Raw genomic sequence first — 25639 nt, 5'->3', positions numbered from 1 at the left:
ACTCAAATATATAAATAGACACACTTAAAAATACCCCCACCTCATCAGGTGTTCCCAACCAGGTTTCGAGATGGCATTCTAGAAATCCAAGATCTCCTGAGGACACGAGGCGTGTCATGATTGAGGAGGAAAAGGAGCAGATCTGGGATCCCTGGGTGGCGCAGCGGTTTGGCGCCTGCCTCTGGCCCAGGGCGTGATCCTGGAGACCCACATCGGGCTCCCGGTGCATGGAGCCTGCTTCTCCCTCTGCCTGTGTCTCTGCCTCTCTCTCTCTCTCTCTCTGTGTGACTATCATAAATAAATAAAAATTAAAAAAAAATTATTAAAAAAAAAGAAAAGGAGCAGATCTGGTCTCGGGAATCTGAGCCCTTAACCCAACGAGCCAGCGTGGTCACTGTGGAATAGGGGCCCACGGGAGAAGCAAAAGGCTCCCGAAGACAGAATTTGGGGGTGAGGGAAGGAATTCTCTAGAAGGGAGGAACTGAAGTCAGAGATTCCATGGTGAAGCACTGACCCCATCAGCCAGGATCCGAGGTGAGGCCTGTCATACGTATAACCCCGGGGATCGCAGGTCTCACACGTGGTCCCCCTGCTGATTGCATCCAAGCCTCGTACAAAAGTGGATTGGACAGCGTTAATTACTACAACTGTTGATGTTACGGGGTTTCGAGGACTTTTATTCAGCATTTTAAGAGATTTACAGGAAATCTCCAGGCAGTTAAGGCAAGGGGCTGAGCTAGTCTTTCAGCTGGCTCAAAGCCAACCATTTGGAGGGTAACTTTAATTCCTGCGATATGGAGTCATACAGTCAGGAAGTAGGCCTGACCCCAGGAAGGTCAGTGTCGTGGCCAACTACCCTGGGCTCAATTTAGAGACATAACTATGGCAACGACTGTGCCCAATCGGTTATTAGAGGAGATTTATTGACGGATATGCTTGAATAGCAGAGCCATTAATTGCAATTACCAGACAAGACACTTTGTTCATCTCGGGGAACTGGATGCCAAAACGCCCTAACAACTTTAAAATCCCATTTGCTCTTGGGCTCTCGGCTGGCGTCACCGCACCTGCTTCAGCCTCCCAATACCGAGAGGGAGACGAGAAGGGGTTTAGCTTGACATGGCACCAGCTGCAGAAACTGGCAAGTGCGAGGAGCCAGGGCATGAGCTGTAAGCACCTCTTGCAGCCCCCACAACACAGCTCGGAAAAGTGAGGGCGGGCCGCACAGAAAGCCCTCCTTCTGCTGATGCCCTCCCCTGCGTCCCTGCCAACCCATGCCCACCCATCATTGTCTTCAAGACTCTCTGGGTTGCCTCTCGGCCTTCCTGAGCCGGGTATAGCTCACCCCGCGCTCTTCCCACTTGTAGTCTCCCAATTCCTGGATTTCACCCTCCTGGTGTTCCTCCAGGTAGCCTCCCCTGAACACCCCCATATCTCTAAAACAGTGACTGACTCCCACCCCCCCATACCTTCTACCCTCCCACTGCTCTCGTTCCTTCCTAGTGCTGTGGCCATGCCTGATCACCCATCTGGTTCCATCTCCCTCATTCTACTCTAAGGTCCACAAGAGTAGAGATTTGGTCCGCCCTCCCCACCGCCACGTTCCTAGCACCTAGCACAGACCCTGGCACACAGTAGATGCTCAAGAGGTATTTGTTGAATGAATAAATGGAGTCGGTACCTTCTGCTTCGAGGTTGTGCTTAGAGGGCCCTCCTCTCTTCAACTAGATAATGTCCTGGAAAGCAGCGATGCTCCCCATAGCATCTTATTCAGCGCCGTGCGCACCTTAGGTGCTTTAGAACCTACACAAGTGGATGAGGGAGGTCGCAAATCACAAATCCAATCCATGCACTGGAATAGGTGAAGGCACATCTCCTACCGCTTTTCAAGGAAGAATGATAGTTAACACCGAAAAAGTGCTTTCTGCAGGGGCACTGTTCAAAGCACCCTCCAAGGTATTCACTCATAAAACCCACGCCATAGGACTGTGAGTTTGGAATATTACCCTTTGCATGTTAAAGGTCAGGAATTAGGGCACAGAGAGGTAAAGTGACACGCCCGAGGTCACACGGCTAAGTGACGGAGCCAGGAAAGAGATGCGGGCAGTCCGGCCCAGATTCTGTGCTCTGTGTTATGCTATTTCTCTTGACTTTAAAATCTAGGATGAATACCACAGTAATAATAATAATAATAATAATAATAATTAGAAAAAATACCCCAAGGGAAACCTCTGGGCACTAATACTCCATCTCCTTGAGTTGAGTCCTATTTTTCATCCAAACTAGACTACAAATTACAAACCTCTGCTTCAAATCAAGATGTCACTTGATAATCTTCCCCTTATAGATTAAACATCAAGACTATACTTAACCTGAGGATAGTGAGGCAAATGATTCAGAAAATTCTTTCCGTGAGGGAGCGGAACGCAGTTCTTCCCTAGAGCTGAGAAGGGAAGCCCACGCTGGGGCCCTGCCTGGGTTTGGGTCACAAGAGTGCTCAGCTAACACAGATGAACTTCTCCATCAGTGCAAAATTGGCCACACCAGGGGCCCCCTTTTATTCTACATCATTTCAGCGTTAATGTGCAGCAGGACCTTTGATTAATGAGACCACTCAAAGAACTGGAACTTTCTATACTCAACACTGAGGCCCTGTAATGTAACGTGAAGTACTCACTTAAATCAGAATTTAAGTCCTAGAACCCACAGAAACGTGACCCGTGTTGTCTACCACCTACTTCTCCATTTCACACAATCAAACAGAATGCTAGAGACTGAACACCGTGTTACCCCCAAATTCATATGTTGAAACCTATCCTCAAGGTGGGACCTGGGGGAGGTGATTAGGTCAAGAGGACCGAGCCTTCGTGAGTGGAATTAGCACTTTCTATAAAAGGGACCCCGGAGAGCACCCTTGCCCCTTCTACTGTGTGAGGACAACTGTCCATGAGCCAGGAAGCAGGCCCTCAGCAGACCCTGAATCTGCCAGCACCTTATCTTGAACTTCCCAGCCTCCGGAAGCATGAGAAACAAGTACAGTCTAGGGTTTTCGGTTACAGCAGCCTGAACCACTAAGTCATCACGGAGCCACCTGATACTGGGGCTGAGGGATCTGAAACAGCACCAGAGTCTCCGTCACCCAAGGCAAACCCCAGCATCCGCATCATTCATTCACTCATCTACTCATTCATTCATTGTCTGTTGTGTCATTGGCATCAACCAGCACCTGGCACCAGGGTGACACACAGACTTTGCCATTTATGGACGGGGGTGGACGTTAATGCAATAACCACGCAGATAAACCATAAACGAGCCGAGGTCAGAGTGGCAGGGTAGCCAAAAGGCACAAGGCACCAAAGGGAGGGCAAATGCATTCACAAGGTCATGGAGGTCAGCGAAGGCTTGCCTGAGAAACCGGCTCTTTGCAGAGGCCAGGAGAGGGCTGGGAAGAGGCAGGAGGACACCAGGCTTGGTGTAGCTGGGAAACGAAAAAGCACAGCTGAGAATGAGCGGGTATGAGGGACTGAGGATGGGGCAGCGACCAGGGACATCTGCCAAGGCTGGAGAAAGGTCTAGATCTCTGTTAGAAGCCGTTGGAGATCTGGGACACCACTGGAAAGGGAAAGGTCAGGGACTGTTCAGAAGGTGACGCTGACAGCCCAGCGACGCATCACTTCTGTTCGCTCCACTTGCTAAGGCAGGACACGAGGCAGACGGGCTAAGAGAGCAGAGGAAAGGCCAACAGCAGGGTTGAAACAAAAAGGATTTTCCAGCCCATCAGAAAGTGAAATGGTGAGGCGTGCACCCCCAGAGGGGTACAGTTGGGTCTCACTACCTTCACGCCACTCTATACGGTTCTGAAGACCAGACACGACCCTCACAGCTTGGCAACGCTGAGAGTCGACTCATACTCACCCATGGAGATGGGTTCTACTTGGCATTACTTTCACTAGAACATTAAAAAAAAAAAAAAAAAAAAACATCGAACTGTAATTCTTGTGCTGACACCAACATTATTATGCATCAGTATAACAGGGTACTAATTTTAATCTGCACAAAAATCACAGAAATTTCATGCTGAAAGGAACTTTAAATATCATCTGAATATTTGTGAATTTTTCCAGTATGTTCATAGATGTTTTCATGTATAATTTATCTCCTATTAACATGTATGTTTGGTGTCCTCTAAATAGTTTTTCACGGGCTTCACCTACGTGTCTCGCCTTGTAGGGCCCTCTCATTCCCACCTGAACCCCAGCAGGATGCACACACACGGACAAGAGTGTGCCCAGATGGTGTCCAGTCAACACTGTTAGTTGATTGAGAACAGACCAAAAGCTGCCTCTGAACCTGACAGTCAAAGCCAGAAAGTCGAGAGCAGGATCCAGCCGTCATTTAAAAGAATCTGGTGGATGGGGCACCTGGGTGTCACGGTCGGTGAAACATCCTGGTTTCAGCTCAGGTCATGACCTCAGTGTCATGAGACTGAGCCCCTCATCCAGCGCTGTGCTGAGCACAGGGTCTGCTTGAGATTCTCTCTCCCTCCCCCTCTGCCCTTCCCAGTTGCACTCGCTCTCTCTCCAATAAATAAATCTTTTTTAAAAATATATTAAAAGAATCTGGTAAAAAACATAGGGTAGAGATGAGGAGAACTGTCAAAGACTCCTTTGGCTCATCAAAGAATGGAAACAGAAAAAACTGGAAGGAGCTAAAAGCTGGGGCCCCAGCCCCTCTCCATGCAGTGAAGGCAACTCTGTCATCCACAGGGAAAAGTGGAACATGGCATATTTCTGGCTAAAAGGTCAGGGGGGGGGGAACGAATCTATAAATGAGTATATTAAGCAAAATGAGAGGTTTTGTGATTCTAGAAGGAAAGTAGGTTTCTCAGATGACAGCAGCAACCACTTCCAGATTTTTCTTTTCTCTGATCCATCAACATTGCCCTAGCCATCAACCAAGTTCACACAGTCCAGACATTTTGGATTGAATCAACATCATTTTGGATTGAATCAACATGTTAGCACCCTTATTTTTCAAAATGCAGAGGCTATATATCTAAGATTAAACCTGTAGAAACCAACCCCTAGATGTCATTGTTGCTGCTGAAATATCAAATCTTTGAGTCTTTGAAATTTTAAATCTGAAGAGATAGCAGTGTTAATCTGAATAAGCCACTTAAATAATGCAAATTCAATTCACTTTCAATTTTTCAAAGCCAAGTCCAAAGTCTTCTGGACTTCTTAACCAAAATGTAACTAAATCTTAGGGTGTTAGCGCGCATGCCGTTGCCAAGAAAATCCGCGTTTAGGAAAAATAGGCTTAAAACCCACGTAGTCATATGTGACATGACTAACTGGGCTCACATCAACTTCTACAACTGATGAGCTGATTTTAGAGTAGCTGGATGATTCTGGCCTCTTCTTTTCCGTGTGTCCCCCGACTTCTGTGCTTGCCTCTGTCATGGGCGCTGGAGCCAAGAGCTGTCTGTGCTTCCCAGTGAGGGCACAATGAGCGAACAGAGATGCTCACCGGCCCTCCACTGCACACCCTGTCTCCAATTATCCCCAAACGCTGTGTGCTCTTCGTTCAGTGTCCCTTGTCTCCATCTCTCCCTTCTATTTTGTGTCATTCCAATCTGAACCTTTGCAATAATAATAGCTGTTGTTTATTAATCATTTACCATGGGTCAGGTGCATCAGGGCTCCCTGCGCGTGATGCCTTTCAAGCTTTTCAACAGCCCTGTGAAATAGGTGTCACCGTCCCCATTTTTACAGATGGAGTAACAGAGGCACAGAGAGGCTAAGTAACTTGCCCTAGCACACACAGCTAGTGGACACTAATTGGTTTTGAAGCTCAGGGTGAAACCCAGGATACAGCCTGGGTTCTCAGGGCTTCTTGGAGGCCAGCTCTCGGGTCCCTAATGCCATCTTCCTTCTTTCTCCCAAGCCCTTGGTTCTCAATCTGATGCTGAATCCAAAAGGCTGCTTTCAAGGAGTTTCTCAAATACGGTCCATGCCTCGGAGCGTGTCTGCTGAATGAAATCACTTGTTCATTCAATCAATGAATGTTTACTGAGTGTACCTATATTCCAAGCTCTATTCTAGGCCAGGGGGGAATATCCATGAACAAGACTAACAAGCTCCCTGGGCTCCTGGAATTCATTCTCCACCAGGGTAGACAGATGGCAAGGCAGGGACTACATATGTAATTAATGACCACGGAGCTAAGTCCACAAAGACGTGTGAAATAAGACAAACAGAGTCCCGAACAGAGGGCCCTGCCCCAGGAAGGCCGTCGACAGATGCTTGATGCCTGTCTCTGCCTGGACCAGCCCCAGCCCTGGTGCGCCTTTCTAGCCAAAGCTCTCCCTGCCCCTCCCCCACTGCAAAACCCCCACCCCACGCAGACCCACACAGACACCCCGTGTCCACTCCCACTTCACACCTCCGTTCATGTTGCTCCATTTCCTTCCATGCACCAAACAGACTTAGCTCAAGGGTCATAAGGATCCCCCTCCATGCGGCCCAGATGTGTGAGCCACTGCAAGAGAGAGGTGGACGACATGGGAGTCTTGCCACCTGCTCAGGAACCTCACAGGGGCCCTGAAGCCCCCCCCCCCCATGCCTGATTCTGGATGTGCCACTTCCAACTCACAACAGACGGCCGCTGGGCCCTCCCGACCTTGCGACTTGCCAGAGCTTTGTAGCCAGAAAGGGCATGGACACGGCAGCATGGACTATCTCTGGGTGCCCCGTGCCTCTTCCCTTTCCTCTCTCGCTCATGTCTCTTTGTCAATGAAAGAAGCCTCCCAGAAGGTCAAAAACTAAAGAATGTTCTTTATGCTTGGTTTTCCACTTTATGGGAGGAGCTCGGAGCCGAAGACCCTAGAAGGAAGACCACTACTTGGCTATCCACGGGTGTCCCTTTGCTGGTGTCTTCGAGAAGCAAGAAGTGGGACTCCCAGCCAGCTAATGATGGTGCCAGTGGCCTCTCCTAGTCTATCACCTCAAGAGGAGCTGTCAAAATAACAAACGACACGTTGTTAGGTCACAGGATTACCCCTTAGCCAGGCCCTCCTGGTTTGATTAGCAGTTACTTTCTCCTCTTAGTGGCCTTCTCCATCATCTTCTCCTGCTTTTCATTTTCTTCCTCTGCGCGTCTCATCAATAAAGGTCACTGCGTTAAGGAAACCGCTTCTCCGAGAAGAATTTAACGGTATCCTATTATAATCACATTGTCCGGTTCAGGAGCAGGTGGTATTACCTGTCAACGGGGTTTGGGACATTGCAAATAGCTGCCACCCAACCCAGCTGACGCTCCTGGGCAGATAAAGTGACCAAAGGAGACAGCCCTCCGGAGGCCTCAGAATCTCATTTTCATTCCCCTTGTGGAAAAGAGACTGCCTTTATTGACAAAGACGACTCAAAATTACTTGAGCGTTCCAATACCCAGTCTGCGTCGAAGCAGAGACAGTCTGGCGGAGGCGAGCTCCCTGCTCCGTGGCAGCTCCACCGAGCCACGCTGTGCCACCGCACCAGCCTGTGCATATGCAGACCAGACTGGAAGGAGCCTCCCGACATCCTCAAAAGCAGCCCCTCTCCACCTCCACTCCCAGCCTGCTGGTGCCTTTCCTGGAGCCCAACCATAAATCAACATGAATGCAGGGAATCTCTGCCAGAAACCAACTTCATAGGCCGATTGAGGGGCCCAGGGGTCGGACCTGGGTTAGCATGACAAGGCCCCAATGTCCCACTTCCCACTGGAGTGCTCTGCGGCTTGACTGCACCTTCCAGGTGAGCCACTAGATGTCACCACCATTGAGTCCTGTCCTTGTTCCCAGGTCCTGCGGAGGAGCCAGTCTCAGGTGCTAAGGGAAGGCTGGCTACAGAGTTCCATCACCACCTGGACCACAGGGCCGCCTTAGATGCTAGGACAGTCTGGGCTCCTCCGCAGGAGCTAGTGGCTCAGACCCCAAACAGCTGAGCTGAAAGTAAGTTTGAGCCACGTTAGCGAGAGCAACCCCCTAACTCTCACAACAGGTGCCTCTGCTCTTCCTCCATCCGCCCCAGCCACCGCCCATCATGGTGTATCCTTCTGGCTTTATTCGGGCCCTCGGGAAGAAATAAATTAGTATGTGTGCCTCGTCGCACCAGAGATTTTAGATGTCAATGCGCTGTGGAAATAATGTAGGTCTGTGGCTTTTAGCAGAGAATGAATGACAGATAGATAATTTATGATGATTCTCAAGAACTGAACTGTAATTATGAAGTATTTCTAGGTGTATATTCAGGATGCAAAGTGTAGGGAACCTAGAGCTAATGTTAATTTATTACTGACAGCTGTATATATAATAATATATCATGTCTTTTAATCTTACATTCCTTCTGACTTACATCAAGCAATCCTTTCATTCATTAATAAAATCAAGCCTTGCCATTATTCTTAATGATGAAGTCCCATTTTGAATCCGGAGGACTCCTATAATTAAACTCTGTACTTCCATATACCAGACATCTGAAGCTCAAAAAAAAAAAAAAGATAAATTGAACTTCTTGTTTTACAGGCAGGATGAAAACGTCAGAAAAATGGAGCCCACCTGCTCACAATCCCACTGGACCTAAACAGAAAGTCGGGGTAATGTTTGTGTTTATCTTCTCAGTTCACACCACTACTCTGTTGTCTTCTCCTTTCAGCCGCCCCCCCCCCCGCCTCCCGTCACCCCTGCACAATCTTTCCCTTTTTTGAGGCAGTGTATGCAAGGGATATTTTTTTAAAGGTCAAGATAAAAATTACAACTAAAAGAAATACAGGCTAACACGTCTCCTCCAATTTTCTGTGCTGTGCCAAAGACTTACACGATTAATCCTGTCAAAAGAAATCTAATCTAATCTTATTACACCAAAGACAAGGTGTCCTTTATAAGTATCGTGGCTGGGAACAAGTTGGTCTCCTCAAGTTTCGACTGGTTTGGTGTCTCATTCAGTTTACAGCCAGTCATCACCTTGGCAACTTATTCACCTGCAGGTGCCCTTAGCATTCGCAAAATTTAAACCGGGCTCTGGGTTAGGTTGTCAAGCACACGCCACATATTATCAGACTCCTTGGTCACTTTAGAAGATACAGGCCCATGATACTTGTAGAAGCAAAACCTTTCACCTCATCCACTAATTAATGATCACAAACTGGAATAATGAGATATGTGGAGATAGGGATCCAGTTATCCGGGTCATCTCTCACCTGGAGACAGAATCAGATTCCAGAGAGTAGGTGTGAGAGAACTGAGTAAGCAAGTTTCCTATCTGTAACACTAAATCTTACTAGGATCAGTTAATTAAATCATGATAAATAACACTCTGTGGCAAGGGGAAGGCGCTCAGAAGAGTTGGGTGGGATGACCCCAAGTTCAATGGTTCAAAGACATTCACTACATCTGAATGTCTTTGCATTCCTCTGACTCAAAAACGTTGTCTGTAATTTTCTGGAGAGCTCTCGTACAGGAAAGAAAAATACTGGGGTTACTCCACCAGCTTTCTGAAGTTGCCAGGGTTTTCCTACTGGGTTCTGTGTCTTACAGAATAAAGGTCCTGATTCGTTGACATCACTACCTGCCTGGTTTCTTTCTACTGGCTCTGCCTCCTCCAGTTACTGCAGGGTAGGGAGGAAGAATGTCAGTCAGCAGTGGCTATGCCACGCTGTAGTAACAAACAGCTCCAAGCATCAGTGACTTCCTCACGCCACTTATCCACTGTGGGCAGCTCAGTCGCTGCTACGCCAAGATGTAGGCTGCCAGCGTGGCCACCGTTTTGAACATTGCGGGTCATCAAGTCAGTGGGAAAACGGTTCTCTGGAGGCAACCGCGCTGGCAATTAAATGCTCCGGGATACAGGTGACACCCCCACCACACACGATTCATGAGCCAACACCAGTCACAGGCCACACCTCTGAGCCAGAAAGAGGGCCAGGAAGTTCTTGTCCTGCAAGAAGGGCAATGGAAAATAACTGATGTCTTCCCGAAAAGACTATCACAGAAACTTCAGACAGATAAACTTATCTTCTATCTCTTGTTGGGAAGCCCCTTATTTTTCCCTCGATCACAGCTTCTCTGCTTTATTTTTGCCCTCTTCCCTGATCAAATAATTCTCTGACTTCCGTCCACTTTTGGGTTCCCGGACGTCACGGTTATCACCAAAGAAAATCTTCTCTTCGGAGAGTTATAAACTAAGGCTGTTTGTATAGCTCAGGAAAGGAAGGAAATTTGCACATTAATTGTTTGCTCTTGTTTTCTCCTTTTCATGTTTTGCTGGTTTTCCTTATTTTTTTTTTCCTTCCACCTTTTGGTGGTAGTCTTCCACTCAATCTCCTTCATTGAAAAAAAAAATTGCTCAATGCTTTATTTTTCCTTCTTCTTAGCTGTTTGGCCCAAAATGGCAAAGGAGTCTAATTCTGTAGATTAACAGAAATCTAACTTCCCTGATTTCCCAACCTCCCCAATTCAGGTGAATTTGTATCCTGAGGTAGAGTAAGGAGAGTTCCTGACCTGCCCCAACAGTGCCTAAGTGTTGCTAGGAACTTGAAAATTGAGAGTCCAGCCTACTGCAAAGACCTGTAAACCTGTCCAAGGGCCAGTCCAACCACGACCATGGCGGGAATCTCAGGTTTGCTCCCTTCCTACTGCTCCTGGCCCACCTACCGAGTCCAGACCCAAACACCCTGCTGTGCAGCTCCCAATGCACCCCAACAGTCCAGCATCCTCTGCAAGGTTGGAGGAAACGCCTCACTCCCTTTGCGTTTTGCTCTGCTCACAACCCTGGTGCATGCATCATGGATGAAAACAGAGCCAAGTGAGGACCACCATGGTGCCCTGGGAAGGCCGGAGGTGGTGTCACTGTGTCCAGAGGCCGAGCCAGGCCCTAACCCCCAGGAGCAGTCCTTTATCTGAAAATCTCTCTTGCGAGCCAACAGATGACCCAGGGCAAGCCCTGCCCTGCACCAGTCACCCCCCAAGTCCGGCCACAAGCCTAGCTGGGGCCTCTACATTTGCACCAAGACCACAAAAAAAAGCAAAAACAAAAAAAAACACACACAAAACCAGAGCCCAACAAGCGCGGGAACAAATCCACAGGCATTGAGCTTGAAGACAGCGCCGGTGCTCAGGGTGGAAAGCCAACCTGGGAGGGGATGAGGGGATGGGGGGATGGGGGGATGGGGGGATGGGGCCGCGCGGGGAGACACAGACCTGCAGGCCCAGGTGACCCCCCGCCGCACTAGGCCGACGCCTTGCGAGCCCCCAGCCCGCCGGGCCCCCCCTTCCCTGGCCCCGCCCCGCCCCGCCCGCCGCGCGCCCCAGGATGCCCGTGGGCGGAGCCTAGCGTCGCCCCGCCCCCTCGCCCGCCACTCGGGTCACCTGACCTGCCCGCGGCTCACGTGATCCGTCCCCAGCGCCGCCATCTTGGAGCTCCGGATGAGGAGGGGGAAAAGCGGGGGGGAAAAGAGGGAAAAGAGCCGGGAGCGAGGCGGGCGAGGACGAGGGCGAGGGCACGGCCGGGCTGCCGGCCGGCCAGAGGAGGCTCGCGGAAGCAGCAGGCGCCGCCCGACCGCAGGTACCGCGCCCCGGGGCCGCCCCTCCGCCCGCAGGTAGCGCCGCCGCCGGCCATGTGCGCCCCCCCCCCCCCCGAGGCCTCTCCGGCGGCGCCCGCTTCCCCTGCGGCCGGCCGACCCCGCCCGGTGCCCTCGGCACCTGCCGCAAGTTCCGCGTGCTCTTCCAGGGCTCCGCGCCGCCCCCGGCGAGGCCTGCGGGGACCCGGGGGGGGGGGGCGGGGAGCGGGGGAGGGGCGGGGAGGGGGCGCCCTCCGGGAGTGTCCCCGGGCGGGCCTGCCAGCTGTCGGCCGCTTCCTCCCCCTTCTGCAGGTGCTCTGCAGGTGTGATCCGCCGTAGGCCAGCCGGGGTGGAGGAAAAAGAAAAAAAAAACAAAAAAAAAAACAAAAAAAAGCTCACGACGGTGTGTCCACTGCTTCCTCTGATGACTTTCCTCCTCGAGCCCCCGTCGCCCCAGCCCAGTTCTTGGTGTAGAAAAAAGGCTGGTACCGAAAATCCACCCCCGCCCCCCACACACCCCACCCCCGGCTTCTCCGCCCCGGTCACCTACGGTCCTGGTCGGTGAACTCGGCGTCCGCCGCGGGCGCCTCCGGAGGGGACGCGGGGGCCCGGGGGGGGGGGGGGCCTGGGCCACTGACTCGGCGGCGGCCGCAGCCCGGAGGCCAGCCCGGTGGGTGCCGCGGGGGGCTGGCACTTACTATCAGTCTGCATCTCTCCCTGTCAGGCAGTTAGGGGATTCGTCGCCTCCTTCCCTGAGCTTGCACTTTTCTTCAGTTGCTCTGATCCGCTTTGATCGACTCCGGGTACGGGGCTGCGTTATCGATTAAAAAAGAGAAAGCCTGGGCCTGGGCCCCCTTCCTCCTTCCTCCACCCCACTTAACTTCGTTTAAAAATTGACTTCAGGGGAGGACCAAAGACGTGCTTTCTGCCCCGGCGATGAACCGTTTACTTGACCATAATCGATAAGGCAGCTGCATTCCAGGTGAAACGAACATAGGCATTCTTCGATTTTTTTTTTTTTTTTTTTTTTGAGACTCAGCCTAGCCAGTGTAAGACACACACTGTAGCAATGAAATGTAAGACCAGGGCAGGAACCCGCATCGGAGGATATGTACAGGTCCATCTACTGTGCCTTATCTTTTTTTTTTTTTTAAGGTTTTTATTTCTTTCTTTCTTTTTTTTTTTTTTTTGAGACTCCACCTGGCCAGTGTAAGACACACACAGGAGCAATGAAATGTAAGACCAAGGCAGGAACCCGCATCGGAGGATATGTACAGGTCCATCTACTGTGCCTTATTTTTTTTTTTTTAAGGTTTTTATTTCTTTCTTTCTTTTTTTTTTTTTTTGAGACTCCACCTGGCCAGTGTAAGACACACACAGGAGCAATGAAATGTAAGACCAGGGCAGGAACCCGCATCGGAGGATATATACAGGTCCATCTGCTGTGTCCTATCTTTTTTTGTTTAAGATTTTTTTAATTTCATGAGAGAGACAGAGAGGCAGAGGGAGAAGCAGGCCCCATGCAGGGAGCCCGCCGCAGGACTCCATCCCGGGACTCCAGGGTCACACCCTGACCCTAAGGCAAGCGTTGAACCGCTGAGCCACCCAGGGATCCCCTGTCCTATCTTTTCATTGCCCACTGTGCTTTGCAGAACTGTCTGAAGTTTGCAGAATCATCCTCTAGATCGTATTTTTGGTCGAGATTAAAATAACACACAGTGTATTCCTCTCCATTACAGAGTGATACCAGTCACACCAAGTAGCATTTAGAATCGATTAGATAAAAATTCTGAGCTAAAACAAAATGCACAATTATCGGGAGAAGTTTCCAGAGCAGGTTTGGGGTTTTTTGTTTTGTTTTTCTGACTCGTGCAAAATCATGAAGTCTACTTGTGAGAGAAATTATGTAAATTTGCATCACATGGTTGGATTGGGTGATAAACATTCCTCCGAGTTTCATTTTGCATAGAATATTGGGGAAATTTTCGCTGCCAAAAGAAATCATTATTTTGTTTCACCAAGAAAGAGAAATATTTGATATTATATACTTTCATTCTTGGCCACAGCTGAATTCTGAAGATTGATCCAAGGGACTGTGTTAATTTCAGGAATTGATTTGAAAGACATTGGCTCTGCCACTTAACAGCCATGTAACCTTAGGTAAGTTCCTTAAACCACACTGAGTGTTTTCCTGATTTGTAAAATTGTGTAACACCCACCTGGCCTGTGCAAACAGTTATGAAGATCAAACACGCTAACATGCCTGATACGGCCTAGCTGTAAGGGACTGTTGTTCTTTTTAGTACAGATTCTTTATACGCATTTGTTCCCCCTCAGATGTTAGAGGGAAATTGATGTATTAAGAAGGGGGAATTAGATAGGCGTGGATTCCAATTCTTAAATCAGTTATTACTTTACATCTGTGAGCCTCAGATTCCCTACCTGCAAAAAAGAGGCTATTACCAGAAATAACATGAATAAGACACAGAGCCTACATAGACACTGCTCCCTGGGTGGTGAGCGCTTCAAGGGCAAGGATTTCTTCTTTCTTACTTCTATAGCCTCCAGCACTGTGCTTGGCACATTGTAGGTGCTCAATAAATGTTAAATCTTAATATTGGTTCATATTAGTTAGGCCTTATGTCTTCACGGTAGCTGCCAAATTAGAATCTTCTCTCAGGCTTGATGCCAGCTACGAAATTTTAGGTTATGAAATTCATGTACTCGTGATATTTATACTGTTTTTTTCTTCATGGCAATTAATCCCATTAAGCTAAGGAGATCTTAATTCAAATAAATTATAGTTGACACTAGTAAGATAAATCTATAAATAATATGTAAGCAGTCTCGAGGTAATTTTTTTTATAGACAGTTTATAATTCAGGTACATGAAAGTTCATTCAGTACCAGTCTCTTGTTTTACATCTGAGGAATCTGAATAAAACCTACAGAAACAGTGACCTGCCTAATAAGGGCACGCCGCTAACTGAGGGTACTCTAAAAGAGGAACTTCTGCCTTTTAGCTGGAGCAAAACAAATGTTTTGTATTTTAGAATTACGATAATCTAGGAGAATGGGAAATTGGCCATTATTTCACACAATCTTTGGTCTGGTTGGGAGAGAACAGATTCTAAGTCCGAAAGAAAGTATTCTTTATAACATACCAAACTGCCTTTACGCATACACAGAAAATTACAGCCTATTTCCAGACCCCCACAGGAATTGTTCAACTTGATTTTACTTACGATAACCATACTCAGCATCTGAAAGGAATTAATTAGATGTACAAAGAAACCAAGTAGTAAATTATAAGGAAAGAAAGACAACCGAAATACTTTGGTTTTCTTGGAAAAGACATTAATTATAATCTTTTGCCTGTGGAATACAGGTCTCCCCCACTTTTCCAGTTTGCTTTCTGCCACTTTGCTTTTATGAGACCTACAAAAGTACCTATTTTCTCTAACGGAAAGAAATCCGAAGATTTCACTTTTACAAAAAAAAAAAAAAGATGAAAAGCGAAAATAGTTTTCAATGTTTGTTTTGCAGTGAGCCATTAATAGAGCCAGCACCCAAGCAACAAGAGTGGCCCCACCAAGCTCCTTTCCTTCCCCTGGAACTACGCTCAGCATCTCAGCATCAAGGCGCCAGAGTTTCGAACTGTGTCTGTGAGCATCTGTGCTTTATCTTGATTTATTTTGTGCATTTGTTAGCAAGATGTGTCCTAAGGTATCAGAAAAGCCTCTTAGGTTATTTTTTGGTTTGAGGAACACTCAAAACTTTTTCCATATAAATTAACGGCAATTCCTCCTTCACTTTACATTGCTTTGGCTTCTGAAAGATTTCATAGGAAGGTTCTACTTTTGGATAGTGGGAGAAACCTGTCCTGTTGTCTGGGAAGGATTTGAGACTCAGTGAGAAAGATTTATGGAACTTCTCTGGTTTGGGATACAACTTCTATTTGTTTATTTATAGCAATGTGATTTATTTTTGTCTAATGCTTTGTCTAAAGGTTCCAAACAAGAAGCTTCCTACTTTGGTGATGCCTCTAGTCTTTCCTGTTGCTGTAAACTTTCCTGTTCAGCCATATTGCTCTTTTTACTCACCACTAGATAGCAGGTTTATTCTTGTTTATGAAAATATAATAATGTTGTGGCTGTTTTCCTTGTCAGTCTTACCTTTGCTGTTAACAGAATTCCAGAAGAGCAACTGAGGCACTCAAGGAGGTTGTATTTACCGTTACTCATAATAAAGGTGTAGGACTTGTATAGGCAAACCACAGGGATAATGCAGTCATCTGCAGCTAGCAGCATCAGGACAAGGAAGGGGTACCAGAACCAGGAGTCTTGTAAAGCCCGCTGCCTGAAGAGAATGGCCTTCCACTGAGGAACATTTCTATTCCAGTGACCTAGAGGGAGGGAACCAGGGAAATGAGTATCCTGATCTCACTCTGTTACCTCCCTCTGGTCTCCTTTCGTGGCTCCCAGTTGAAATAACGCCACAAGAAACCAGAGGGCAAGGGAGTCTAATGACGTAATACCTCCTGGGGCAGAGTGCAGAGTAGAGAAAAGGAGACAATGAGCCCAGCGGGGCAAATGTTGACATCTGGCACAGCTGCTTTTGGAATACAGTGTACATCTTACCTCTTTGGAAAGCCTTGTCTTACCTTCCTAGACCCAAACTGGGTCTTTGGTTTCTATTAGGATTTGGTCATTGAGCGTTGCCTTCTGACTATTTTACCTTGTGTACCGTTGCATTACTTAACTTATAAATACGTTTGACCTATCCAGCCAACTCTGTTTTAAACCATGAGTACTGTGATTTTAATTTTTTTCCATACTGTTTTGCTTAGTGCCTTGCACATAACAATTTTTACAATATTTTTTATTATGAAACGTTTTCAACACGTACACAGTAGAAACAAGGTACTCCTAGATACTCATCGTTCAACTTCATTAACAAAATTTGCCGTTCCTACTCTATCCCCACCCCCTCCAACCACCCCCAACCCTAGTTTTTGGTTTTTTTTTTTTTTTTTTTTTTTTTAGATTTTATTTATTGATTCATGAGAGACACACAGAGAGGCAGAGACACAGGCAGAGGGAGAAGCAGGCTTCACACAGGGAGCCTGATGCAGGACTCAATCCCAGGACTCCAGGATCACGCCCTGGGTGGAAGGCAGGCACTCAACCTCTCAGACACCCAGGCGTCCCTGACCCTAATTATTTTTTAGAGTTGCATTTACGTTGATCTTTTGAAGACCATGGATAGTATGCAGATGTTCATAATCCATGTTGTCATCATTATTGAGCCATTGAAATTGTGTTCATGCTCCTTTTCATCTCTTCCCCCCCCCCCCAGATAAATTTTACTTCACTTAACGTATGTACATACTTTTGTGGTAAAATATTTTGAAATTTTTGTGAAAATTTTCAAGGGCTGGCCTTAAGGTCAGTTTAACTCCCTCGCTGTGTATACTTTATTATGAACTGTTTTTCTGACCTTTTCTTAACAGAGACTTTTGTTTTAATGGGACTTAACTTGTACCTCGATTGTGCCATGTGGGCCCAAACTGGTTTTTCAGGTGTTTCTTGAGGTATTTTATGTTGTCATATCTGTTTTATAGCTGCCATTTCTGTACTTATCCCCAAATGTATGCAGCCTCTAAAATGAGATACTTACATAAATGTTCAGGGAAAATTGGAGCATCTGCTGCAAATTTCCATTAGCTCTTAATGCCTGAGCAGACACAGCTTTTAAAATCTGAATGTTTTGTCAGTTTCTTTTGTATTAGTCTTTTTCTTGAGATAAGATGAACCCCTCCTCCTCTTCACTTTTTTTCAGGTTGCACAGTGAAATATCCACAGGGAGCAATTTGCACCGCTCTCTTTCCTATTCTATCGTTAAGTAGAACAGGGATAATGTGAATCACCTTTGTTACCCTGTGGGTGTGCAAAGTCTGTTGAGCAGATACATTAACCTGCAGACTATCAATCAGCCTACATTGATGTCACATCTCATGGAGAAGGAGACCGTAGATCTACATAGACCACCAGAGCTTGTGTGAGAAATTAAATGTTCAAGCAGTCCTCTTATTAACAATTACTTAACTAGTTTGCATTTATCAATCAAACTGAAAGACATAAAGCCTTAAGTAAGTGACCCTAAAGGCAAATCAGTCATCAAGGCAAGACCCATAGTGCCCTTTGTCCTAAAAATGTGAAACTCTCAGGCAATAACATGACTTAGGAAGTCACACAGGATTTTCCTGAGGAAACACATTGTTTCCACACCAGTCTCTTCTTTAATGATTAAGATTGAGTGTAGAGATTGAAAAATACTGTTCTTCCTGTTTGAGAAAGAAAAGAACTACATAATCTTTTGAGAGAGACTTCCCTCAGGTTGTGTAAGGGAGAGGGTGGCTAAAGGGCCAGTGGTTGGTGGGAACTGGGGTGGGGGGTGGTAGTAGCAGTCACTGTTGTAATGGCTGTGGAAGTGTATTCCCTGCTAGGAGTGCAGTTTGGACATGGAAAAGAAAAGAAAGCCGATCACATTGGACAGAGTATTGGGAAGGAGGGAAGAAGAAGTAGTACTAAAGAAGCTGAGAGTAAAATGTTTGCATTTTTGCCTGATGTGGACCTAGATATAGAAAGTTTATGTGCCAGAAAGAGCAGAAAAATCAGAGAGGAAAAGCCATACTGTTGCCAAGAGTAGATATGGAGGACTGGCAATGCAGCTGGTCAGAGCGCTGGTAGGATCTAGCAGGAGTTAGGTTTGGTCTTGGTGGGGATTGAAGGGCCCTTCCATGTTGATTCAGCCACCTGCGGGGAGAGAAGCCATTATTCACCTCCTAAAATAAGAATTCAGAGCCCATGACTAAAGTTTAAGAATTGTGTGGTCTTTGGTCTATAGCTGGTGCCACTAAAACTTTTGCTGGCATTTATTGAATGTTGTGAGTAAGACTCCAGAATGCACCTAAAATGTGGAAAAACAAAACTTGTTGCTGGAAAAAAGCCTAAACTGAAAAATGTGATCCAAGTCAACAAATTAATCTCACTTTGAGCCAAAGGAAATGTTTGAAATGAAAGTACTGCCAGGAAATAGAGGATTCAGGATTTAGGCGGAAAGATATTGTGAGTATTTTTTGTTTTGTAACTTCCTTGGCTGTAACTCATTGCTAGAACTTACAGAGGACCCCTTTTAAGGACTTTAGATATTTAGACCTGAAGCACAACTAGGATATCAGTTATTTTCTTTCTCTGGTGCCGCTTTCCCTTTCAGGAAAAAAAGAAAAAAGAAAAGCATAGGCGTATGAGTAGTAGTTGACCACTAATAGGGCCTCTAGGAAAAAACCACAGCATAGTTTGTGGTTTTTCTTCAGGAAAATAAATTGAAGGAAGTATAAAAGAAGGAACTACATCATTGCTTTTATGTAGTTTCGTTTGCATAGTACTTCTCAAAATTCACTCTACCGTTTATATAAGAGGTTCACGACTATATTTTCAGAATTCCAAAGATTTGGGGCGAAAAATTTATAATTTTAATAATAAAACTACTATTATATTTGGGATGAGAAGTTGTCTGCCAAGAATTGTGTCGAACACATACTGGCTTTGCAGAGTGGTATTTTGTAGTAACTTGAGGTGGTTCCACATGCCCTGGGAATGCCTGTGTTTCTTCAGTCAAGGAATAGGAGTCCTGTTTTTTGGCATTGCTCAAAAGAGAGGGAGTACTGATTGGGCCCAGCTAGATGTCTAGGGGAAAAAAGTGAAGAAAAAGGAGATGCAAATTGTTTAAAGTCATTTCCAAGGAAAGAAATGGATGGAAAGATCATCATCAGTCTTGATAGGGAATGGCATTCCAAAGAGAAGCGCTGAACAATTTAAGTATTGGGGATAGCCAGATATACTGATATGGAGCTTCCAGGTTAGAAAATAAATAGATTAGCTTAAACTCTGAAGATTTGTTTCAATTTCCTGTGATTACATACTTGGAATACCCATAACCAGGTGATTATTTTCCGTTGTATATTATCCTTTCTAGATATGGAAGAAAGCAGCAGTGTTGCCATGTTGGTGCCAGATATTGGAGAGCAGGAAGCTATATTGACTGCTGAAACTGTCATCAGTTCATCATTGGAAATTGATGAACAAAGAAAAGTTAAAACAGATCCATTGATCCACGTTATCCAGAAGTTAAGCAAGATAGTAGAACATGAAAAGTCACAAAAATGTCTCTTAATTGGGAAAAAACGTTCACGTTCAAGTGCCACAACACACTCTCTTGAAGCCCAAGAACTTTGCGAGATTCCAGCTAAAGTAACCCAGTCGCCTGCTGCCGAGATTAGGAGGGCTGAGATGTCGCAGATACATTTTACCCCTGGCTCTCTTACCCAGAACGATGGGAAGGCTATGTCTTACCAATGTAGCCTTTGCAAGTTTCTATCATCATCATTCTCTGTGTTAAAAGATCATATCAAGCAGCACGGTCAGCAGAATGAAGTGATACTAATGTGCTCAGAGTGCCATCTTACATCTAAAAGCCAAGAGGAACTTGAAGCTCATGTGGTAAATGACCACGAAAACGATGCCAACAGTCATGCTCAATCCAAAGCCCAACAGTGTGTAAGCCCCTCCAACTCTTTATGTCAGAGACCCACAGAAAGAAAGAATGAAACCACTTCTGACATCGCAGTGACTGCAGACAGTCCGAAAACTAAGACTGCCCACAATGCATCCATGGCAGAAATGGGTAAAAGGAAGTGGTATGCATACGAACAGTATGGCATGTATCGATGCTTGTTTTGTAGTTATACCTGTGGCCAGCAGAGAATGTTGAAAACACATGCTTGGAAGCATGCCGGGGAGGTTGATTGCTCCTATCCAATCTTCGAAAATGAAAATGAGCCCCTAGGCTTGCTGGACTCTTCAGTGGTTGCTGAGCCTGGTGGGCTGGATGCAGTAGTCATTGCTATTGGAGACAATGAACTAAGCATCCACAACGGGCCTTCAGTACAGGTGCAGATTTGCAGCTCAGAAACCTTATCCTCTTCATCTCCTTTAGAACAGAGTGCGGAAGGGAGAGTTCATCTAGGTCAGTCAGTTACTCTTGACCCTAACGAGGAAGAAATGTTAGAGGTGATCTCTGATGTAGAGGAGAATCTGATTGCTGATAGTCTACTCTCATCTGCACAGAAGATCATTAGTAGTAGCCCAAATAAAAAAGGTCACGTTAATGTGATAGTGGAGCGTCTGCCAAGTGCTGAAGAAACTCTTTCACAGAAACATTTCCTCATGAATACTGAAATCGAAGAGGGAAAAGACCTGAGCCCAACAGAATCTCAGATCAGGTGTGAAGGACGAGATGAAGTTTATCATGCTGATAAGTGTACCGTTGATATCGGGGGGCTGATCATAGGCTGGAGCAGTCCGGAGAAGAAAGACAGTGAGTTAATAAACAAAGGACTGGCTGCAGACGAGAATGCCCCTCCAGGCCGAAGAAGAACAAATTCGGAGTCCCTCAGACTACACTCGTTAGCTGCAGAAGCCCTCGTCACGATGCCTATAAGAGCTGCAGAGCTGACGAGGACCAACCTCGGGCACTATGGGAATATAAACCTTCTAGATCCGGATACGGGACAAAGGCAAGTGGATAGTACATTGGCAGCATATTCTAAAATGATGTCACCACTTAAAAACTCTGCAGATGGATTAACCACTTTTAACCAAAGCAACTCTCCGTTGGTAGCGCTCCCCGAGGGTAGGCAGGAGTTGTCAGACGGGCAGGTGAAGACAGGCATCAGCATGTCCTTACTGACTGTAATCGAGAAGTTGAGGGAGAGGACAGACCAAAATGCTTCAGATGATGACATTTTGAAAGAGTTGCAGGACAATGCCCAGTGCCAACCTAACAGCGATGCCTCTTTGTCGGGAAGCAATGTAGTAGAATACATCCCAAATGCTGATCGGCCCTACCGCTGCCGCCTCTGTCACTACGCCAGTGGTAACAAAGGTTACATCAAGCAGCACCTGCGAGTCCATCGACAGCGACAGCCGTATCAGTGTCCCATCTGTGAGCACATAGCTGACAACAGCAAAGATCTGGAGAACCACATGATCAACCACTGTAAAACAAGAATATACCAGTGCAAGCGATGTGAAGAATCTTTTCATTATAAGGTAAGCGCTGGTTCATCAAATCATTCAGAGAGCCGTGGAACTTTTAGAGCAAGGAGGGCACTTGGTAGAGAGAACCCCACCACTGCATTTTATAGGTACGTAAACTGAGACCCAGGAAAGTTTGATAATTTGCCCAGGGACATCGCAACTAATTAGTATTAAAATTGGGACTGAAATCTAGGTCATCAGAATTTCTGCAATAGGATTGTTTTCCCTGCCAACCGCCTCCTCAACAGTTTCTGTGTTTATTGCTTTAGTGTGGATATATTTTTTTAAGTGTGTTGATTTTAAATTGCAGGGCAATTACAAGGGAACGTAGGTACAGTGGAGGGATATACACATATTTGATTTACACAAATGTTATCATACATCATCAGTGCCAAAAAAAAAAAAAAACCAACAATTTTTCATCTTCCATGTCCCCAAAATGTAGATCATTTACTTTCAGGTAAACAACCAGCCAATAGTGATCTATATTGTTGCAGGAGGAAAAATAAGCTGGACTTAATGAAACTAAAGTAGAAGTAGAGCCACATGTGTTGTTTCATGGGCAGTTTAAGGGACTTTCAAGGATTATTTTGACTGGTTTTCATCTTTTATGCTACCTTAAACAACCGAAACTAGATTCATTGAATAATTAATTTAGAACTTTTCTTCTCCAGTATTTGGTGGAAGGGGGAAAAGTGTCCTAAAAGAGTAACTGGGATATAGACTTTCTCTCAGATTTCTCAGAGTTGAGGTCTAGCTGGTAGTAAAAAAATATTGGGAATAAAAAAAGCTTTTGAGTCTTGAGATTCACTGCCTACTTGGATTGCCCTCATGAAATTCTGTAGTGGCCCCAGGCTACTAGACAAGCAGTGCATCCAAATGGGCAGCAAAAGCAAGTTCCAGAAGTTTCTTTGGCTCCTGCATTCTTGATTGGTGAGGATAGGGGTGGAGGAAGAAGGTACTGTGGAGGAACAGTTTCAATTAGGTTCTCTACACATTTAGTTGGTATCGAAAGGCAAAAATTAACACAAGTCCAGTAGTTGGTGTTTGGATCTCTTTTTGTGAAAGCAGTTGGGTTATTCTGAACACTGTGCTCTTCCCTCTGGGCCTGTCAGCGAGCGGTTCAGTAAGCATGCACATGCCCTGTGTAAACACCTCTGGAAGGTAACAGGAGATTCCTTTTGGGGAATGTGAAAAGAACTGCCTTTTTGATGAGATTATGATTTCTCTAGAGTATTTCTTCCCATAAACTGTCAAATAAGTCAGATAATCTTTTAGCACACCTGATTTTAAAATATTGGTAATGTGTTCTAGGTGCTGGGCTGTGAAAGCAATTAACTGCATCTACCATCTCTTATTAACAACGCAAGCATGTTTATTGAAAGTTACATGTGAATATTTCTCAATTTTTTAGAGTCAACTAAGGAACCATGAGAGAGAGCAACACAGTCTTCCAGATACCTTGTCAGTAACAACTTCTAATGAGTCGAGAATTGCCGTTGATACAGCTGATGGGAAATGTGTTCAAGAAGGTATCTGTGCTTTTTTTTCTTGTACAGGTTGCATGACTAGCATATGGAGCCTTCTTAAAAAGCCCTTAGTTGTCATGTGGGTTAATTTCAGGACTCAAGCTGCATATATTCTCTTTTCATACTGTGGAGTGAATCTTACCTGTGTTCCTGAGGATGTCCTGTGATACTAAGTGAAATACTGTATTAGTAAGGACTGAGCTTCAAGGGCAGAGATAGATAATAGGCTGAAATTCATGCTATCCTGTAAGAGCCAAGACCAACATAAACCCTTGGGTTACAAACCAGCAAGCCGGGGAAGCTGCAGCACAGAAAGCAAGCCCTCCCTCTCAGCACCAGTTGACCCACTGAGAACATAGCAGCTTTTGCAGATGGCAGGCCCCCACCTCAAACTTCGAGTGAGGCTTCCTGCTGTGATCTTATTCTTATCCAAGTATGACTGCCAGATTTCATCTGCATTATTTTAAAAAAACGCAAAATCTTTTTATGTACTAGTTAGGTACCAGTCGGCTGAGTTTCTGCTAATAGGAATATTAGAATCAAAAGATTTAATTAGAGTTCCATGAAAAGGCGGATGCCACATCCGGAGAATTAGGGATAAAGCGTAATAAACTGTGCTTCCTTGCATCAGCTCTCTTAAATTGATATACTTTAAATGTCTCAAGTGCGGTATGTAGTGTTTATGGGAAATAAAACATATTGGGGTGACTTTCCTTTTTAGATTTCCTAAGAATTAAAGTTAGAAACAACTGCAGAGTAAAATGTTTTACCGTAATGTTTCATTAAATTATACCCCAGAAAGCATAACTGATTCAAGAATGTTTCTGAAAGAACTGATTTTGACACCACTGTAGTACCAAAATTCCCTTGTCAAACAGATGTCATCCCTGTAAAACTATCCAAAACAAAAGGAGTTTATGACATAGCATCTGTTTCTGCAATAGATGGCTGCTTTAGCAGTTTTGTTTCCTTTTTACGAAATAGCCCTAAATGCCTCCTTTTATTTTAATTCATTATGTTTCCATATTCCCTTTAAAGGAGACAATAAAGCATTTGATGTCATTGGACCATAAATCCCTAATGAAGGAATAAAGTAAATACTACTCAGTGGCACCACCTGCGGTTAATACCAGTGGTGGAATATGTCTTTTCTAGCACCGTCTTCAAAAGCAGTAATTTATAAAACTGTCCAAATGGGTTAACAAATTAGAACTCACAATTTTAATAAAAAAAGATTAAAATGTCAGCTCAAAATTAAAGTAACCAGTTTGAGCTTTACAGCGACAGCATCTGTCCACCATATTCCATTTTACAGCATCTTTGTGCATTCGCCTCTGTTTCTTGGGGTTAAACGTATGGATTTTAAATTGCTTGCCATGTCTGTTTTTCCCTCACTTTGTTCCATTTGCTTTTTGATCATAGTAGTTTAACAGTTCAGGTGACTGTTAACCTCCTGCATACTTACACTTACGCTGATACTTTATTAATTAGTATTAGATCATTTGAAATCTGGTTGTCGGGCCAAAAAACAAGTGCTTAGCTCACAAAAAAGTCAGGGTAATTCATGTTTCACTAAAACTTCTTTAGCCATTTAGTAAAGTTAATGAACAAGTTAGAGGATGTATGTCTCAGTGGTCCCCAGCCTCTGCCCATTATGATAGCACAGATAACTTGGGACATGTTTTGACTCAGAGACCCAGTGTAATGGTATTTCAAACATTTGTTCTACCAAAAGGCATGGGGTGCCCATCCTGATCTAGCTGGCCAGGGGTACAGTGAAGGCATCACTGCCTGTAAGGAGCCTAGCCAGAGAGGAAGACAGAACCAAACTGAGGGGGATGTCAGCCAACATCACAGGTGCTCAACTAGAGCCATTAGTGAAGCACTTTCATAGGGTGTTCCTTCCTGAAATTTAATTAAGTTGTTCTTTATTGCAGACATACAATTCGCAAATCCCTAGAGATTCAGTGTAAACAAAACACACAGATCCCTGCCCTCCGGGAGTCTACAGCTCAGGATGGGTCAGACACCTGACACAACATGCAGATGACATGCAGACCGCAGTGAAGGAAGAACAGAGAGTTCTCCTGGGCTTCCTAAATAAACCATACTGGGAGGTTCTAGAATTTCCATTTTGTAGACGAGAAAACTGAGTCCTCATGAGGCAAAATAAAATGCTTTGCCTGTGATCACCCTGCTACTAAGTAGAAGAGCAAGGACGAAGCCCAGAGTTGTGAACTTTAAATCTAATATTCTTTCTGTTAGAAACAGTTGCTTGAAGTAGCACGGGCTCTCATTCTGTGCTATATTAAGTTTTTCCATCTGTCATTTTTATTAGTTGTCATTGATCTG

The 25639-nt window shown here is 45.4% G+C and overlaps 1 protein-coding gene across 2 annotated transcripts in view; it reads left to right on the top strand.

Annotated features, from left to right (window-relative positions):
* The first annotated feature begins 11452 nt into the window (after positions 1 to 11452).
* ZNF507 (zinc finger protein 507) overlaps positions 11453 to 25639 on the top strand; it is a 38941-nt gene continuing 24754 nt past the window's right edge. Inside the window, exons 1-5 of one of the 2 annotated variants that reach the window (XM_055310568.1) lie at positions 11453 to 11600; positions 13662 to 13755; positions 15142 to 15260; positions 19636 to 21770; positions 23173 to 23290. In XM_055310568.1, the coding sequence (XP_055166543.1) occupies positions 19638 to 21770; positions 23173 to 23290 (2251 nt within the window). In that variant the 5' untranslated portion in view covers positions 11453 to 11600; positions 13662 to 13755; positions 15142 to 15260; positions 19636 to 19637. Of the gene's footprint in view, positions 11601 to 12298; positions 12578 to 13661; positions 13756 to 15141; positions 15261 to 19635; positions 21771 to 23172; positions 23291 to 25639 lie in introns of those variants that run through there. The other variant, XM_055310569.1, reaches the window with a different exon arrangement.

The sequence above is a fragment of the Nyctereutes procyonoides genome, unplaced genomic scaffold (genome assembly GCF_905146905.1).
Source record: "Nyctereutes procyonoides isolate TBG_1078 unplaced genomic scaffold, NYPRO_anot_genome, whole genome shotgun sequence".
NCBI classification, from domain to species: Eukaryota; Metazoa; Chordata; class Mammalia; order Carnivora; family Canidae; genus Nyctereutes; species Nyctereutes procyonoides.
The sequence above is the reverse complement of the archived record's forward strand: the minus strand, read 5'-3'. Positions and strand labels throughout refer to the sequence as shown.